This window comes from Bos javanicus, chromosome 4 (assembly GCF_032452875.1).
Source record: "Bos javanicus breed banteng chromosome 4, ARS-OSU_banteng_1.0, whole genome shotgun sequence".
NCBI classification, from domain to species: Eukaryota; Metazoa; Chordata; class Mammalia; order Artiodactyla; family Bovidae; genus Bos; species Bos javanicus.
Genome location: NC_083871.1, coordinates 26,373,368 through 26,391,165, shown reverse-complemented (window position 1 = coordinate 26,391,165; position 17,798 = coordinate 26,373,368). Strand labels below are relative to the sequence as shown.

Here is a 17,798-nt window from a genome sequence, read left to right as displayed (position 1 = left end):
CTGGACAGTATTGTGAAGCTGGAACAAACACAAGCTTTGGAGCCAAAAGACCTGGAATCTGATATTCAAACTCAGCTTTTCATTTACTACCTAACAACTCTGAATCTGAACCTTAGGTCCCTACAGAGGAAACTGAAATAATAATAAAAACTTTTCATAGTTCTACTATAAAAATGAAATAAAATGATGTCTGCAGAGCACTGTGCATGCCTGTGTCACAGTGAACACTAACAAAGAGTAGTTTTTTGTTACATTAAACCAGTATGCAAAAAAATCCATTTTAAAAGAAGCATAGAAATAGAAAGGTACTGGTGTCAAAGACTTGCATGGTATTAATTTCTAAGTAACTGTCTTAATTATGCGCATCAATAAGCAATACTATGTTAAGTTTTTCACTAGTGGAGTACCGCATGTCATCACCTACAATTGAGAACATATTCGTAGACTGCCTCTTACTGTTGCACAGGAGAAATGGTTATTCTGTGACCGTGTAGGCTAAAAGTATTTAAGAATGAAATTTAAGAGTTTCTGTTTCATCTCTATCATTAGCAGCCTCTACAGATAATAAAACACTTTTCTCCTGCTAATTTTAGTTGTAAGAGTGGCAGTGTAGGTATGGACTGCCCTGCCTTATGGATCAATCACTTGCCCGGACCACCCAAAGCAAGGAAACCAGACTGCACCTTTTAGTTTAGAACTAGTGTTTTTCAATCTCTATCTCACTGTTTCCTCTTTTCATCATTTATTTTGAATAGGTTGCTGCTGCTGCTGCTAAGTCACTTCAGTCGTCTCCAACTGTGTGACCCCATAGACGGCAGCCCACCAGGCTCCTCCGTCCCTGGGATTCTCCAGGCAAGAACACTGGAGTGGGTTGCCATTTCCTTCTCCAATGCATGCATGCATGCTAAGTCGCTTCAGTCGTGTCCAAGTCTGTGCGACCCTATGGACAGCAGCCCACCAGGCGTCTCTGTCCACAGGATTCTCTGGGCAAGAATACAGGAGTCGGTTGCCATTTCCTTCTCCTTTAATAGGTTACCTATAGCTAATCACTTTCACTCATTTATTTCAGAGTTCTAACATGTAAGAGCCTCTATAGCCACTACGTGTAAACTATCTGAAGGAAGCTATTTGAAAGAAAAACAACAGTGAAGAAGTATGTAACTAACAAGACCTTTTTTTTTTAGAAGCTACTTAGGTAATTGTATCATAGTACATTTATATCAAACATTTTCAAGAAAACATTGCAAAATTTTATTCAACTAAGTAGGCATCAATATAACTGAGATTCATTTAGTTTAGATAGAAGGAATAGCAATTTCATAAAAACAGCAAGGAAGACACTGCTTTCCTATTACTGTTATTAGTGTGTTACCAAAGTTAAAGGGTCACCTAAAGGCTGAGAGTTATTTCTAATTCTGACACTTCATGATAGCTGGTTTGATCATCACTACTGTTGATATCATTTTCAGGTGTAGATTTTATTTACTCAACACCTATTATTTGCCAACATTCAGCACTAATTTTCTGCAGAAACGGTAAACTGAAGTACCACTAAAACTTTTTATGTGTTAATAAAGCTTAAAAACTACAAAAACACATCCAAAGTTATTTTCATTGGCAGGGGGCAGGAATCCAGACTCTAATTCAGTACTGTGTTTTTCATCTATCTTCATGATGTAAAGTAATTAAAGAAATTAATAACAGGTCTTTCACCACCAAAGAAAAAAACTGATAAAAGAAGAGGGTTTAAGTAAAAACACTGCTTTTTCTTAAATATAAGGTTTTTTTTTTTTTTTTGGAGCAGGCTTATTTTAAGGAACATTTAAGGAAACAGAGTAGAACCTATTCCTAAGACATCTTTGAAAATCTCTTTAGGAACGTAGATTGGATTCAGGGCTGCTTCAGGTCCTTTAATTTTCTACCCTTCATTACCCCAAAAAGAAAGGAAACATTTATTGAGTGTCTACTATGTACAAGATACTTCAGTGGGATTAAACTGAACACGTTTAAAATCATTTTGTACTATCAATAATGATGATTTTGAATGCTGGACTTCACCACTAGGGGGAGTTTATCTTGCTTAATAAATACCATGGAAGACGGGGAGATCTTCAGGTTAAAATGATGTCACCCATTTGATTCCAAAATTTTATAGAATTCTGTATTTAAATGGTCATTTTATTAATAGTTCTATGATTATGCTACAATGTATTTTCTTCTAAGTAAAATACAGTGGCTCACTTACAGGGTCAAAGTTAAACATATCTTAATATCATTTTCAGCTCAAGTGAATTTTTCTGACAATATGCCACCATATTAGACTATTAGTTATAAACTAGTAATTTAACTTAAAAAACATTAAAATACTGGGTTTATGGCTCCATTCTTGAAATGGACTCTAACTGCATTTTAAGTTCATCATTTTTCACTCAGTTAAAAACAATTTATGAACAACTTCCCGTGATTCTGTAAATTTCAGCAGTAGGCTTTTCTTATGGAGCAGTGACATTTGAAGGCATTTGTGGAATTAGAAGCCATGCATGATGCTCAGTGAAGATGTGATAAACATCTCTACTAACTAAATAAAATAAGGGTAAATGTGGAAATACTTTGGTTGTATTACAGGAGATATTAAACACAAATATATTAAAGTCTTAGAAAGCATATTTAAGTGCTAAGATCAAATAATAAAAGGTACATCCTTAAAAAAAATGTGCAATAATATATTTAAAGGGAAAATCTTTAATAAAATGTTAACAAGAAGCCCAAAATGTTAAACTTTAAAATGAATACAAAAATTAAAGCATTTCATTGAAGTCACCTAGGTCCTGTGTAACATACTTCCTGAAATGCAATAACTTACCAATTCTCAGGTTTTCTAACTATACAAATAAAACCTATGATATACATATATATATATTATACATTATGTCAAGTGTACTATTGTATTAACTAAAATACACAGAGGTGTCTGTGATGCCTTTCAATTTTAAATAACCATCAAGGACAAAGTCAAATTAGACAAGCACATTTTTTATAAGAAACAATTCTATAAAACACAAGTATTGTAAACCAATGTCAACAGAATTGCCAAGACAAAAACTGCTGACTTGACAGTATTCCTAACGTCAACCACGCTGCAGGATAAGTCTTCCAAATTTTAATCAATTTATAGATGAATATCCTCTGTTGATGCCAAGTCTAGATCTGAAGGACTGCAATCACTGAAATTCTAAAAGGAAATTAAAACTCCAGAATACTGAAACCTTTAAACTGGTCTTTAATATTAATCTTAAACTGCTATTTTTCTGGTTTGGATTAGTGACCTAAATTTAGTCTTAAGCCACATGCACACTTCTGATTTGTTCTGAGTAACCGTTTAAAGTGTTCTTAAAATTGTTTATGAAAGTTTGAAAAATGTGAAGTAAAATAACTCAAGGATAATAATTAGGAATAAACACATGAACATTGCCAACTCGCAAAAGTAATTCTGTGTTAAGCACGGATTTTTCTTTTTTCTGAAAAAAATTAAAGTGTTTGCCATAATCACACAAATATCCTACCAAAACAAACAAACCTAAGTTTGTACTTTATCAGAATTGACTAAACTTTGAAGTAGAGGGAAAAGGGAATTAAGAGAATGATGCTAAGAATGAAAACGTCTGTTTCAATAATTCCATCTCCAAATCATTTGCAGACCCTAAAACCACCTCCAAAGTGATAAATCTCCCCCAAAAGATGACTTAAAATACAAATCTTCTACTGTATCCTGGCTACTACACTCTCTCAAAGCTGCTACCACCTCTATACATTTTATTGATATGTTCACGCTGAGCGCTACAAAATTACTGCCAAATAAGTAAATAAGAGTATAACAGAAAGCCAGTTTCGGGGAACCAAAAAAATACCTTCAGAGGCACTCAGCCCCTTTCTTGCGCACAGCACGTGTTTAGCTATTTAAAGCATCTCGCCCTACCAGGAGTAAGAACGGTGACCGTCCTCTAACCTAACAGGGGAGGATATTAAATGTGAAAGGGGATTTCAAGACGGGCTTAGGTTAACTAATCCACCAGCCCCACAGGGCAGAGGAGAGCTGTCAACAAATTAGGACCACAGCACAGTGAACAGCGCTGCAAATGGCTGGAAGTGTGAATGGGTGCTCTGGAGAAGGGGTGGGGGGCACAGAGAACGGGGGCACAATTTTTAAAATGCAATCATTAATCACGGAAAAATCCAAGGCCTGGGTTTCTCGACCGGCCTCCAGATCTCAATTCCACAGACTGCAAAGGGAAGGGACATAATCCCCCGGCCTCGGGGATTTGGGGGCGGGGTGCGGCAGTGTCCCGCGCCTGAGCGCCCACCCCTCCACAGCACAGAGGACAGGCTCCGGAGACTCACGTTTTCTGCACCGGCTTCCGCCGCTTACGACTGGCGTAGGTGATATTAGCGCTGCTGCTGTTCATGGTGCCTGGCTGGCTGCGGCTCCTCCCGGGCGCGGACGGCCCTGTCCCCGGGACCCGGCGGCAACCGGGACGGGGTTCCACTTAGCTGTGGCTGCTCCACCTGTGCCCTCCCGGGGCGATGGCGGAGACACAGCACCCCAGAAGCCGCGCGGCTTCTGCAGCCCCGCACGTCCAGGTGCGCGGCCCCGGCCTGGCGCCGGGGGGCGAGGGGCGGAGACCGGGGAAACTGGAGGCGCAGGTGCCGTCTTTACCAGCAGAGGCGGCGCCGCGCTGCCCGCAGGTGAGGCGGCGCGGATGGAGGAGGAGCCTGGGCTGCCTGTTTGAAATCCCGGCCTGGGTCGCTCGCTGTGGCGGCGTGCCCCGTGACCGTCGCTGCGGCCCCTTGGGTGAGGGAGGCGCCGCCGCGCTGCGCTGCTCCCGGGACTTCCCCGATCCCGGGTGCTTCCCGCCTGCGGAGCTCGGACTCCGGCCGCCGCTACGGGTGCCACCAGCTTCCGCTCGGCTATGCGGCTACCTCTGGTCTGAGCCGGTGGTCCCAGTCACGCTCTCAGAACCTAGCATCAAGTGGACTCGCCCTGCGATGCCTCCCGCTGCTGCTTGCACCGGCTGAATAGCAGAAGCGCCCCCGACCCCTCTCCGGCCCCGCCCCGCCCCTCGTAGCCCCGCCTCATCCTACTTGGCCCCGCCCTTCGCAATATTCCCCCTTGAGGCCCCACCCTCCCGGCACGTGATGACGTAAGGCGTAATGACCACCCCCCCGCCCCCTCCAGTAGCCATCTTCTTGAGGTCAAGGGGAGGAATTTGTGGACACATTTCCAGCCCAGAAAGACATGTGACAACAAATTATGTGTAGCCAAACTCTTTGTAATTAGACAACCTCAAGGAAAGAAATGCCAAGTAGTGAGCTTAAATTCACCTTTGCAGGAGACAGTGAGTCAGCTAACTTTTGGCTAAGCATTACAGTGAGCTGGCAGATAACCTGTGGAGCTATAAATCTTCCTAGAGGAGAAGGCTTCAGGAGGCCACATCTGAGTTGAAGGCTAGGCATTTTTCTTCTTTTTGTTTTGACTTTGGTTTTTGTCTCCGTACAAGACAGTATAGTATCTTTTCCCCAGTCAGAATAACTGTTACTCTACAGTCAGATTTCAGGAAGGTGGGAAGGCAAGCAGGCAGGCAGCAGGAGGCATTTGACAATAAGCAGTCTGGTATAGCTGGAGAGAGAAGCTGGAAGTGAAATTCAGGAATCTAGGGTCAGATCATAAAGCCTGATCAAGAGTCCAGATTTTATTCTGCAGTCAGTAGAAACTTTTGAAGGATCCACAGCAGGCAAGTGACATTCTGGTGTTTTGTACGTTTTAAATGACAGTGCAAACTGGATTACAGGAGAAAAAGAGTGGATGCAGAGAGAGTAGAGTTGTTGAAGCAGTCCAGGTGAAAGTCCAGGGAAGTGACAGTGGGATGGAGGGAAAAAAGAGCAGATAATATGGAAATAGACAAGTGAGAGAGAGCAATCTCAAGTATCTCCAAGATTTCTGACTCCTTCTGTGCCCTTAACCAGAAGAGTAAACACAGGAGTATGTTTTGCTTGTCAGGAGAAGGGCAGACTAAGAAGTCTAGATGAAATCTTGCACCATGTCCATTCCTACATTTCAAAATGTCATCAAGCCATTTCCATCTAGTGAGTTTGTTACCTCACATTCAGAACATCAATAAATTGAACATTGTTTTCTTTAGCTGAAACCTCACTGTTATACACTCAACCATTCTCCTATCAACCCTATGAAATATCTTCAACTCTTCTACAACTTACATCTAAATATTCCAACAAATACTATTAAATTTTGTGTATTGCAACATCCCTAATTCATATTCTGCCACGTTATTCTTCAATAATAATACAAAAATTGCCCAACTCAAATGGGCATTTGAGATTCCTACTTAAATATGTTGTGCTTCCCTCCTAGCTCAGTTTGTACAGAATCTGCCTGCAATGAAGGAGACCTGGATTCGATTCCTGGGTGGGAAAGACCCCCTGGAGAAGGAAATGGCAACCCACTCCAGTATCCTTGCCTGGAAAATCCCATGGACAGAGGAGCCTGGTGGGCTACAGTCCATGGGGTCTCAAGAGTTGGACACAACTTAGAGACTAAACCACCACCACCACCACCACCACCATACTCTCAAGGAATATTGTAATGGAGAAGCACATGATTAAGTATGGTCTCCTAGTAGAGACATTTGGTGGGCTGCTGTCTATGAGGTCGCATAGAGTCAGACACAACTGAAGCGACTTAGCAGCAGCAGCAGCAGAGACATTTGACATAGTCATTGAGACAAAGGTAGCTTTCCCAAAATCATGATGGTGGAGTTGAGGTCTGATGGATAAAGTCTTAAAAGAAAAGAGGGGAAGACATGGCAAGTCAATGAAACAGTACAAGCAACAACCCTTTAGTGGAAGGAGCCTGGCAAGTTGTATGAGGGACTAAAACAAATTCAGGATGAGCAGGGGAGACAGGCACGAATGATCAAATTTATCCTTCAAAATATCACCATATCTTCAGGGTGTAAAAGAGGTAGGAGCAGAATGCAATGGAAATGATATTCCATAGGAAGCCATTTGCAGTAGCCCAGCCAATAGATGGTAATTATTGATACAAGAGTGAAAGTGATAATATAGATGGAAAAAAGTGAATAGGTTCCATAGAATTCAAGGAGGTCTTAAAAGACGGAATGGATGGATATATGACACTGAAGGAAGAAGATGTGTCAAAAACAACATTTTTTGGACTATGCAATTAGGCTATGTGAAGATGGCATGTAATGGCGGGAAATTATTAATTTAGCTTGGATCACTTATAGTTGAGGTGGCTCTGAGCTATCTAAAGTGTCAAGTGGGCCACAGGATATATAGGTTTGTAACTCAAAGATTATGAGCTGGAGATCTAAATTCAGAAGTCATTTGCATTTAAGTGACAAGAGATTATGCAGGTTGTAGAGTTGGAGAAGGCAATGGCAACCCACTCCAGTACTCTTGCCTGGAAAATCCCATGGACGGAGGGGCCCGGTGGGCTGCAGTCCATGGGGTCGCTAGGAGTCAGACATGACTGAGCGACTTCACTTTCACTTTTCACTTTCATGCATTGGAGAAGGAAATGGCAACCCACTCCAGTGTTCTTGCCTGGAGAATCCCAGGGACGGTGGAGCCTGGTGGGCTGCTGTCTGTGGGGTCACACAGAGTCAGACACGACTGAAGTGACTTAGCAGCAGCAGCAGCAGGGTGTGGATATATGCTAGAAAAGGAAGACAGGACCCCAAGGAACTTCAGTTTGTAATATCTAATAACTGCATAGAAGATGATGGTCCTGTAAAACTGTCTGAAAAAGAGTTTCCAGAATGTTAACAGGAGAATAAAGAGACTGTCTTGTCATGAAGGACAAAGTGGAAAAATGTTGGAGTGGGTCACAGAACTGAATGCTGTTGAGAGATTCAAATAAGATGAGAACTGAAAATGTCCTTTGTGGCTTCCTGCCATGGGGTAATTTTGTGACTTTAGCGAACACTGTTGGTGGGCTAATGGACCTACAAATCAGATGGAAGGGAAACAGAACTGAATTGGAGATGAATCGATATCAGCAAACACAGACAATTCTTTAAAAAAAAAAAAAAAAAATCCGTGACAGAGACCTAGGACGGCAGCTAGGGGGAGTAAAGGGTTAAATTAGGTGTTGTTTTTTGTTTTTTTTTTTAAAGTGGGTGATATTTAAGCAGATCAGAAAGAGGTGAGAGAAAGATTGAAATTGACAGTGTAAAAAGGATGAAAAACACTAAGAAGAATTGGTGCTGAAAATAGTAAAGGAAGGAAGGAAAGAATGCTAAAGCAGAAGAGGGGAGTGAGGATTAGTACTGTAGTTTAAATAATAGCAGAAACAGCTCCTCTAGTGCTAACTCTTCAGAGTGGTTCACAATGAGGTTATAAGAAATGCAGTCTCTGGGTGTCCTTACTGACTCAAAATCTGAATCTAACAAGACCGCCCAGGTAACTGAAATGTACATAAAGTTTAAGAAACATTAATCTACAGAAGCTGGGGGACAGAAGGGTGGTGGGTGAGATAGAATAGGCTGGTAATTTTGGATCAGAAAGATAAAGAAAGTGTGATGAGGAAGATTTCTAGCATGACCTACAAAAGTACAGGTGTGTTTTGTGGTTGATAGCTTCTTTTTTTTTTTTTTTTAACAAGACTATAAGGTAAAACTGATCCAGGATGTGGCAATAGGGTACTATGTGGACATCAACTCTGTATCTTGGATATGTGATGAGAGAAAATAAACAGATACTATTTGGGAGATGATAGCTTTGGGGAGATCTAGCTTTTAGTTTATGGGAAAAGATGAAACAAGTTCCCAAAGAAGGCAGTGCATACAGGGGAGTTGGCTGTTTATGGATTAGCGATTCCAGGTGCACAAGATCAACCATCTTTATCTTACCTTCTCTTTTATTTCCCTATCTCTGTATTTTTACCCATAGCCATTCTGCCTAAAAATGTATAAAGTATAATCAAGTAATCTTCTTTTTGCCTAAAAACTTTAAGGGTGAGAAATGCATAACAAAATATAATTTACCAATACTGTATCTTAAAGCACTTTTCAGAAAACAGATATACTGAATGCACAAAATCCATGAATCAATCTTAATTTACTATTTTTTTTAAAAAGTCCACTTTTTTTAAAGTCGCTAATAGTTATTTAATGCAATTGTTCACTATCTTACTTTGTCCTACACCCATATCCTTACTTTCTGTTCACTTTAGAATTCTGTTTGACTTCAGTTGTTGATTTTTATACCAGGATGAAAATAGAATATTAATAAGATTTTCAGAATTCATTTCAATAGTGACATCATACACTTCCCTTAAAATTTGTGCTTAATATGTCAATAAAATCAGGCTTTATAGTAGAGTGTCATTAAAAAACATAAGCTGCCATTTTCTAGAGATTATCACTTTTCTATTTCTGATATCACTACTGTAGAATATGTTTCTCAAAGTGTGGTCTGGACCTTTGATAAAATTTTGAAATTTTGTATATGAGCAACTTTTATGAAGTAATATAACTTTTTCTACCACAAAGCTAAATATAGATTGACAGAAGAGGATACAAAGTCAGGTACACCATGCACCTATGGGAACCGTATCTATGACAAAGCAGGCAAGGATAGACAAATGAGGAAAGACAATCTCTTCAATAAGTGGTTCTGGGAAAACTAGGCAGCTGCAGGTAAAAGAATGAAATTAGAACTTCCCTAATGGTCTGGTGGTTAAGAATCCGTCTGCCAATGCAGGGGACACAGGTTCAGCCCCTGGTCTGGGAAGGTCCTGCAGACAGTCCAAGGCAGGACAACTAAGCCCATGCACCACAGCTACTGAGCTCCCAATCTAGAGCCTGTGCTCCACACAACAGAAGCCACTGCAATGAGAGGCCCGCTCAACACAACTAGAGAGTAGCCTCTGCTCACAGAAACTAGAGAAAGCCCACGTGCAGCAACAAAGCACCTAGCATAGCCAAAAATAAATAGTTTTTAAAAAAAGAATGAAATTAGAACATTCTGTAATACCATACACAAAAACAACTCAAAATGGATTAAAGACCTAAATATAAGACCAAATACTATAAAACTCTTAGGGGACAACACAGGCAGAACATTCTCTGACATAAATCACAGCAGATATTTTTGATCCATCTTCTAAGAGTAATGAAAATAAAACAAAAACAAACAAATGGGACCTAACTAGACTTAAAAGCTTTTGCACAGCAAATGAAGCCATAAACAAAATGAAAAGACAATCCATGGAATGGGAAAAAATACTTGCAAATGAAGCAACTGACAAGAGATTAATCACTCGAGTATACAAATCATGCATGCAGCTCAATATCAAAAAACAACCCAATTAAAAAATGGGCAGAAGATCTAGACATTTCTCCAAAGAAGACATACAGATGGCCAAGAGGCATATGAAAAACCGGTCAGCATCATTAAGTATTGCATGCATGCTAAGTCCCTTCAGTTGTGCCCGACTCTTTGCAACCCCATGGACTATAGCCCACCAGGCTCCTCTGTCCATGGGATTCTCCAGGCAAGAATACTGGGGTGGGTTGCCATGCCTCCCTCCAGGGGATCTTCCCAACCCAGGGATTGAACCCACATCTTTATGTCTCCTGCACTGGCAGGTGGGTTCTTTACCACTAGCGCCACCTGGGAATCCCCACTATTAGAGAAATGCAAATCAAAACTAGAATGAGGTATCACATCAAACCACCCAGAATGGCCATTATCAAAAAAGTTACAAACAATATAATGCTGAAGAAAAGAGACCCCTCCTATACTGTTGTTGGAAAAGTAAATTGATACAGCCACTCTGGAGAACAGTATGGAGGTTCCTTAAAAAACTAAAAATAGAGTAACCATATGATTCAGCAATCTCACTCCTGGACATATATCTGGAGAAAACCATAATTCAAATAGATACATGTACCCTAATGTTCATTGCAGCAATATTTGCAATAGCCAGGACATGGAAGCAACCTAAATGCCCACTGATGGAGGAATGAATAAATAAGTTGTGGTACATACATGATGGAATACTACTCAGCCATAAAAATAATGAAATAATGCCATTTGCAGCAACATGGATGGATCTAGAGACTGGCATACTGAGTGAAGTAAGTCAGAGAAAGACAACTATTTATGACATTGCTTATATGTGGAGTCTGAAGAAAAGGGTACAAATGAACCTGTTTACAAAACATAAAGAATAACAGATATATAAAAGAAACTTACAGGTGCTAAAAAGGAAAGAGAGGAAGGATAAACTGGAAGATTGGGATTGACATATACACACTACATTAAATATATATAAAATAGATAATAAGGATCTACTCTATAGCACAGAGAACTCTACTCAATAGTCTGTAATGGCCTATATGGAAAAAAAAACCTAAAAAGAGTGGGGAGATATATATATATATATATATATATATATATGATTAACTTTACTGTACACCTGAGGTTAACACAACAGTGTAAATCAACTATACTCCAATAGAAAATAATTTAATAATAAAATAAAATCACACTTTACAAAAAAAAAGACATTTTCTTGTGAAATTATTTTGCCTGTAAGAGTTTATGAATATTTGACTGTCTTATCCAAAGCAAGGTTATGCTTTTACTTAGTTTAGATGAGATTAGTTTCTGAGGTTTCCAATGTAGCTATATGTGTATGGGTTCCTTTTCACTGATGGATATTATGAGAAAAATAAAGTTTTAGGAATGCTATTATAAAAATGCAGCTGTTTTAGAATTAATAATTGAATGCTAACCTTATTCTGTCAGAGTATGTGCACTTATTCATTTCATCTGGCAAGGTTTTAGCTCCTATAATATACTGGACTGTGGGATACAGTGCTGATACCAGACATATTCCTAGCCTCTTAGAACGTAATTCTAACTAGAGAGAGAAGAATTCATCAAGTAGTTATACTAATAAATGTATAATTGCTGCTCTGAAAGGTGTTATGAAATGACTACTCTGAATAGGTTAATTTGACTTGCTTAAGGGAGGTTGCCCTGAGGAAGTTTGAGCCGAACTGTGAGGCAAAGGTAAGCATTTTGTAGGTGACATGGGAAGGGAAGGTGTGCCCCATGCAGACATTTATTACTATTTTTACCTTCTCTTGAGTCCTGCAGCTTCTTAGCCCAGGTCTTCAGAACGATCTATTTCACTCATTCTCCGTTTCTACATCTCAGATCATATATTGTTAGTTACATTAAATATTTAAGAGAGTATAGCCCATCCTTCACAAACTGTGTACTGAGGCACCCCAAGGGCATCACACAAAGTCAAAGAGGCACCCTCATGGGATATTGAAAATTTTCAAGGCCAACAAAGTGACATCAGCTTGACGGTATGCAAGACACTACCTTCAATTAGCTTAGAACTTTAACATGAAACTGTACTCAGTCCTTTCGATTACATCTTATGAGACAGCTTTGTAAGCTGCTGTTATAACACTCAAGAACCATGGGAAAATGACTGTGGAACAGGAAATGAAGGTATTGGTTTCCTATTCAATTCAAAGCTTTCAGAAAGATGTAAAGTACTCAACAAACATGCACACACTGTTAACAATACAACAAATTTTTTTTTAAATGTATGTGTATTATTTTGTGAAATAGCAACTAAGTAGTTAACGGCAGATATACATAATAAGTTCAGACCTAACTACTTAATAAATGGAATTGTTATTAATAGGTATTTCTTTTAGCCTCCATAACATGAAAAAGTTTCTAAGACACTAAGAGAGCCATGAACTGGGAAAATTCGGGAATCTTTGGCATAGCTAAACCTTTCATTAACAGATGAAAAACCTCAGGGCCAGCAAGATAAAGCGGCCTGCTAATCAGCCAAGAATTCAGGTCTCGTGACCTCTATTCCAGTCAAAAAATATATTTTATCTCGCTGTGAACTAAGTTGATTCATTTCTTAAAAAATAATCTGTTTACAAATTGCCTGCTTTGACTCTAACACAAAAGAACAGATATAAACATCTAAGGGCTATTTCTAAATGCTTAATGCCCTCTTCCCTTGCTTGGACATTCTACACAATGTCATACTCAGAAGTGAGAAAAAAGTAACACCTTTTTGGTTAATGCTAACCTGAACACTGATAAGGAAACTAAATAATGGAAAGGAAATAAATAAGGAAACTAAAATAATGTGTAGGAATAATCTGTTATTCATCAAAATTATTTCTATTTACTTAGGAATAATGGTTTGTTGTCAGAAATGTTAAGATTTTTTGACAAAAATGTTATCTGTAAAAATATTAACATGTATTAGGTTCAGATTTTGCCTTTTGCTTGCTGGGTCTTTTCTTATGAATGTAAAACTTGATTATGAAAAAGTTATGAAGTTTTATATTTTACAGGCCAAGACTCACGTCTGACATTAAATTTGCTCGAGCCCTTGATATTCCAGGAAACAGATGGACGATAAGCGACAGAAGACTCCAATGAAATCTCTGCACTTCTCTGGTTTGGGAACAAACTTAAAAGCCAATGTCCCCATTTTGCAGCATCCACAGACTGAAGAATGTATGTGTACAGTAGTTACTTGTGCCTTTTGAGAATTTAGCTGCTTTAAGCTAATATCAAATTGTTCATTTTGCTGTATCCATTAGCTACTTACATATACTAAACTGCTAGTAGCTTCCATTACCTTACAAATATTTTTCATTTCTTCTTGTACTGTACATTTGAAATTTCTTATTTATACACTCTTTTGCTTCTACTGCCTGACTTGCATAAAACTCTGTATAATGCATTGGAAGTCAGGATTTATATGTGTAAGATGTATACTAAACTAATTGCTTTAAAAAAATCTTTTGGGAAAAATATTAACTTGCACCCCAAGTTAAATCTTCTCACAGTAATGCTATGCAAGCATCACAAACATCTGCCATTACCTGACTGGTAAGTAGATACTGATAAAGGAGATCTGGTTACATAATTAATCAAGGGGATGTTGCTGAGGGTGGAGTGTCCTGTGTAACAGTGGGTTCTCCACCCTTCCCTCCTAAGGCAGGGTGAAAGAATTTCCCTTGTAAAACTTAAAACTTTAGTTGAGCTTCTTTCCTGCCTGAACCTAGATCGAGTTGCCATCTGCCTTTACAGTGGCAAGGATTCTTGAAGGGAATAGGTTATTAGGATTTAATTTATTCCCAGCTTTTGGATACATCTTACTCTTACATCCCTGCTTTAAGTTGAATCCATTCTGGTTATCTGGGTCTATAAATAATAACATAAAGCAAATGGGTTTCAGGAAAAAAAGCATGGAAATCAGTATCTGTTTTGGAGTACACTGGTATTTAATGAAATGCCAACTGGTTATTTTATAATGTAAACAATTCTTATCTAAATTCTTCAGGACATAGGACTTTAAAAATATTTATTAGATACCGTGTCTTTCCATATTTCCTCATTTAAACTAAGATTTTGTGATCTCAGATTTATGTCATTTTTTTGCATGATTCTTTGAAGCAAAGCACCACTACCACCACCACCACCACCAAAACATACACCTGCGTTAGTAAAAATACCAATCTAAATCCAGCTGGACTGTTTTGACAGTATATAAAAAGCATATGAAAGATTGAAAATGCAAACTTTGACTCATTTTTTCTTGAATAACTCAGAGTTGAACACTAACTTTGCAAGAACTAGGTTTTCTATGTAGTACCATGAATTTAACCCCTTCTTTTAATTGTAACACAGTATAATTAATAAACCTAAACAGAGATGTCTAAATAGACATTATCTAGTAATTGATAGTATAATGTATAGATAAGAAGTGTCTGTACCTCAATCATTAAATGTGCATATTAAAAAAATGTTCCCAAAGTTGATTTAAAAAGCATGTGGAATGAAAGTTGTGATTATATTTATATTAATGAGATATTAGAGATACATTAAAATTTTTCCATTTATCCAAGTACTTTATTTGTATATTCCATATTTTAAATTTTAATATTGAAGTATACACTTAGGAAGATTTCTCAAAGTGGAGTTTCAGCCTTCTGTTTTTCTTTTATGCATGATTAAAATTCAAGAGAATTTAGCATCCCAAATTTTTTCCTTTTAAATGTTTTCCTTGCACTGTTAGCATAAAATGCAAACAAATAAAGATAAGGGACAAATACTGCCAGATTGGCTGTTTTACCCAGTAGAAAGAAAGCCACTAATGTACTCTAATGATGTCCTTTCCCCCATTTTAATAAGAAGGTTTGTGTTGTTCTGACATTAAATGGATTAAGCAGCAAGCCTGCTGAGAAAAATACTCAAAGGTATTAAACCCTTGCAGTGTTGGTTTAACTGTAAGTACTGTAAAATAAGATTAAGTCTGAGTTTGGAAGAAGAACTAGATTTGACATAAGACTAAAAGGTAACAATATTCACAGATGCCTGAATTAATGCTTCACTGAAAAATATAATTAGCACAAGATTTGAAAATATGTCTCCTTTGGCAAATGTCTTCAGAGAGTAATCAGTGCTAGAGACTGATGTAGTGGAAAGAGCACTGGGCAATTGGCCAAAATCTCTGAACTCACATTTACTGCTCCAGCACTCACTAGTTCTGTGACCTTGGATGAGAAATTTCGAAAGCCTTTGAATCGCAGGAGGTGGATGTGCCTGGTTGGCAACCATTCCCCACTTTGTAGTGTGCAGCCCTGGACTGCAGTAGCTCGAAGGCTGAAAATTGCGCTTCCAAGATTCCTGCGCAATTAAAGTTGCAGATGCAAATGATGTTCAACCAATTAGATGCACCGGTTGAGATTTAGAAGGCAGAAGTCAAGTGGAGGTCATCTTCCTGCTGCTTGTATTGTTTTCTGCTAATAAGTAAGATGGCAAAGACATGACTTTTGTGTGATGGTGTCCAGCATCCAAGTTCTACATTTCATGGGTTTTGAGAGGCTGTTGTGGCAGCAGTGGTGGTTTCCTGATTCCTTAATTCTAGCTGCAGTGGGCACTTTTGAACTCAAATTCTGTAGTGACTTTTGGATTCCTCACCTTTCTAACTGAAGCAGAAGTAGAGGTTCCCCTAACATGTCAGCTCTGCAGTGTTCTGGAGCATACAGCCTCCATCTCTAGCCTTTCCAATTATTTTTTAAGCTTTTAATTCCCTGTATTTAGTTTCCATCTCCTTAAAGAACCTGGGACTTATTCTGGTTCTTTTCCTGATACATACATATGCACATTTCATTCAAACCTCATAGGGTTGTTGAGAAAACCAAACCGTGCTATTCAAGTATATTGAATATTGTTTCCTCCTTTTTTTAAAAAAAATAATAATGGGTGTTTGTGACATTACAAGCAGCTGTTAAAAATGTCTCATGGCACTTCCCTGTCATTAATTTTACTTGCATAATATTGGTCTAAACACATTTTGTGAAATGTTGGTTCTGTTGAGCAAATAACACAGAAGCAGCAATTGCATATTCTACAGGTATCTAGATATTATAAATCTCTAGTCCTAAGAAAGCCCATGACTTTGGATGGAACCTTTCTCATAAGTGAAATGAAAATCTTCACTTCAATTTTATATGTTCCTGTTATTATTATATTTCTAAGATGATAATAATTAGAAGCACTGTGGAGGATTGTGCAAGTGGAAATGGACTGATGGTCTGTCAAGATTTTGAGCAGATTTGGAAAAATTTGGCTGGGTGCTCTCTGACCTCATACTTTCTAAAGTAATAAAATAACCTGACATTTTTCTATCATCCTTTACCCCACAGGAAGTTTTTGCTGCATCTATGGTGCCCAGAGAATTTTTATCTTTAAACCAGCCCACATGCCAAACCATCATGAAGGCATCAATATTTTTCAAATCAGGTACGTATTTCCTGACTTTGCTTCACCTCTCTCTGATGTCAGCCTGGCTACTGACTCATCTCCATTTCTGTGTGTGTCTTTTTCTGTGCCCTTGAGACAGACAGACAGATACACACAGACCCTTATACATTCATGTATACAGATAAACCTGGGAATAATTCTGGTCTCTCAGGACTTAAATTCATTTACTTGGACCTCAATTATGATAAACACTCTCCAGTTCTCCCCAATGTGAGAATTCAGAAAACAAAAGAATTACGCTGAATATTTATGACCTTCTTATATTTGGGGGGCTTGTGGCTCAGCTGGTAAAGAATCCATCTGCAACGTGGGAGACCTGGGTTCGATCCCTGGGTTGGGAAGATCCCCTGGAGAAGGGAACAGCTACGCACTCCAGTATTCTGGCCTGGAGAATTCCATGGACTGTATAGTCCATGGGGTCACAAAGAGTAGGACACGACTGAGTGACGTTCACTTTCACTTTATATAATTTTAAATATTGGACAAAATCGCTCGCTGGCTTCAGTTGTGTCCAACTCTTTGAGGCCCCAGGATCCTCTGCCCATGCGATTGTTCAGGCAAGAATACTGGAGGAGTGAGTTGCCATGCCCTCCTCCAGGGGATCTTCCCAAACCCACATCTCTTCCGTCTCCTGCATTGGCAGGCGAGTTCTTTACCACTAGCACCACCTGGGAAGCCTATGGAACATAATAAACTGCATCCAATTGTCTAGTGTGCTGTGTGTAAAAGCACACTGTTTACCCCCATACATGTAAAATTCTATCATGTAAGCTCATTTTCTTGATTTCATGTAAAAGTTTGTTTTGAGCCAATTTTAAATCTTAGTAAAATAGTTCCTAATGTTCCTTAGTAAAATAGTTCCTAAA

The 17,798-nt window shown here is 38.8% G+C and overlaps 1 protein-coding gene across 1 annotated transcript in view; it reads right to left on the bottom strand.

Moving 5' to 3' along the window:
- Positions 1-4,478, bottom strand: part of AHR (aryl hydrocarbon receptor) — a 51,588-nt gene extending 47,110 nt beyond the window's left edge. The window contains exon 1 of the mRNA XM_061413637.1: positions 4,399-4,478. Within this exon, the coding sequence (XP_061269621.1) occupies positions 4,399-4,463 (65 nt within the window). The 5' untranslated portion in view covers positions 4,464-4,478. The remainder of the gene's footprint in view (positions 1-4,398) is intronic.
- Positions 4,479-17,798: the final 13,320 nt, after the last annotated feature.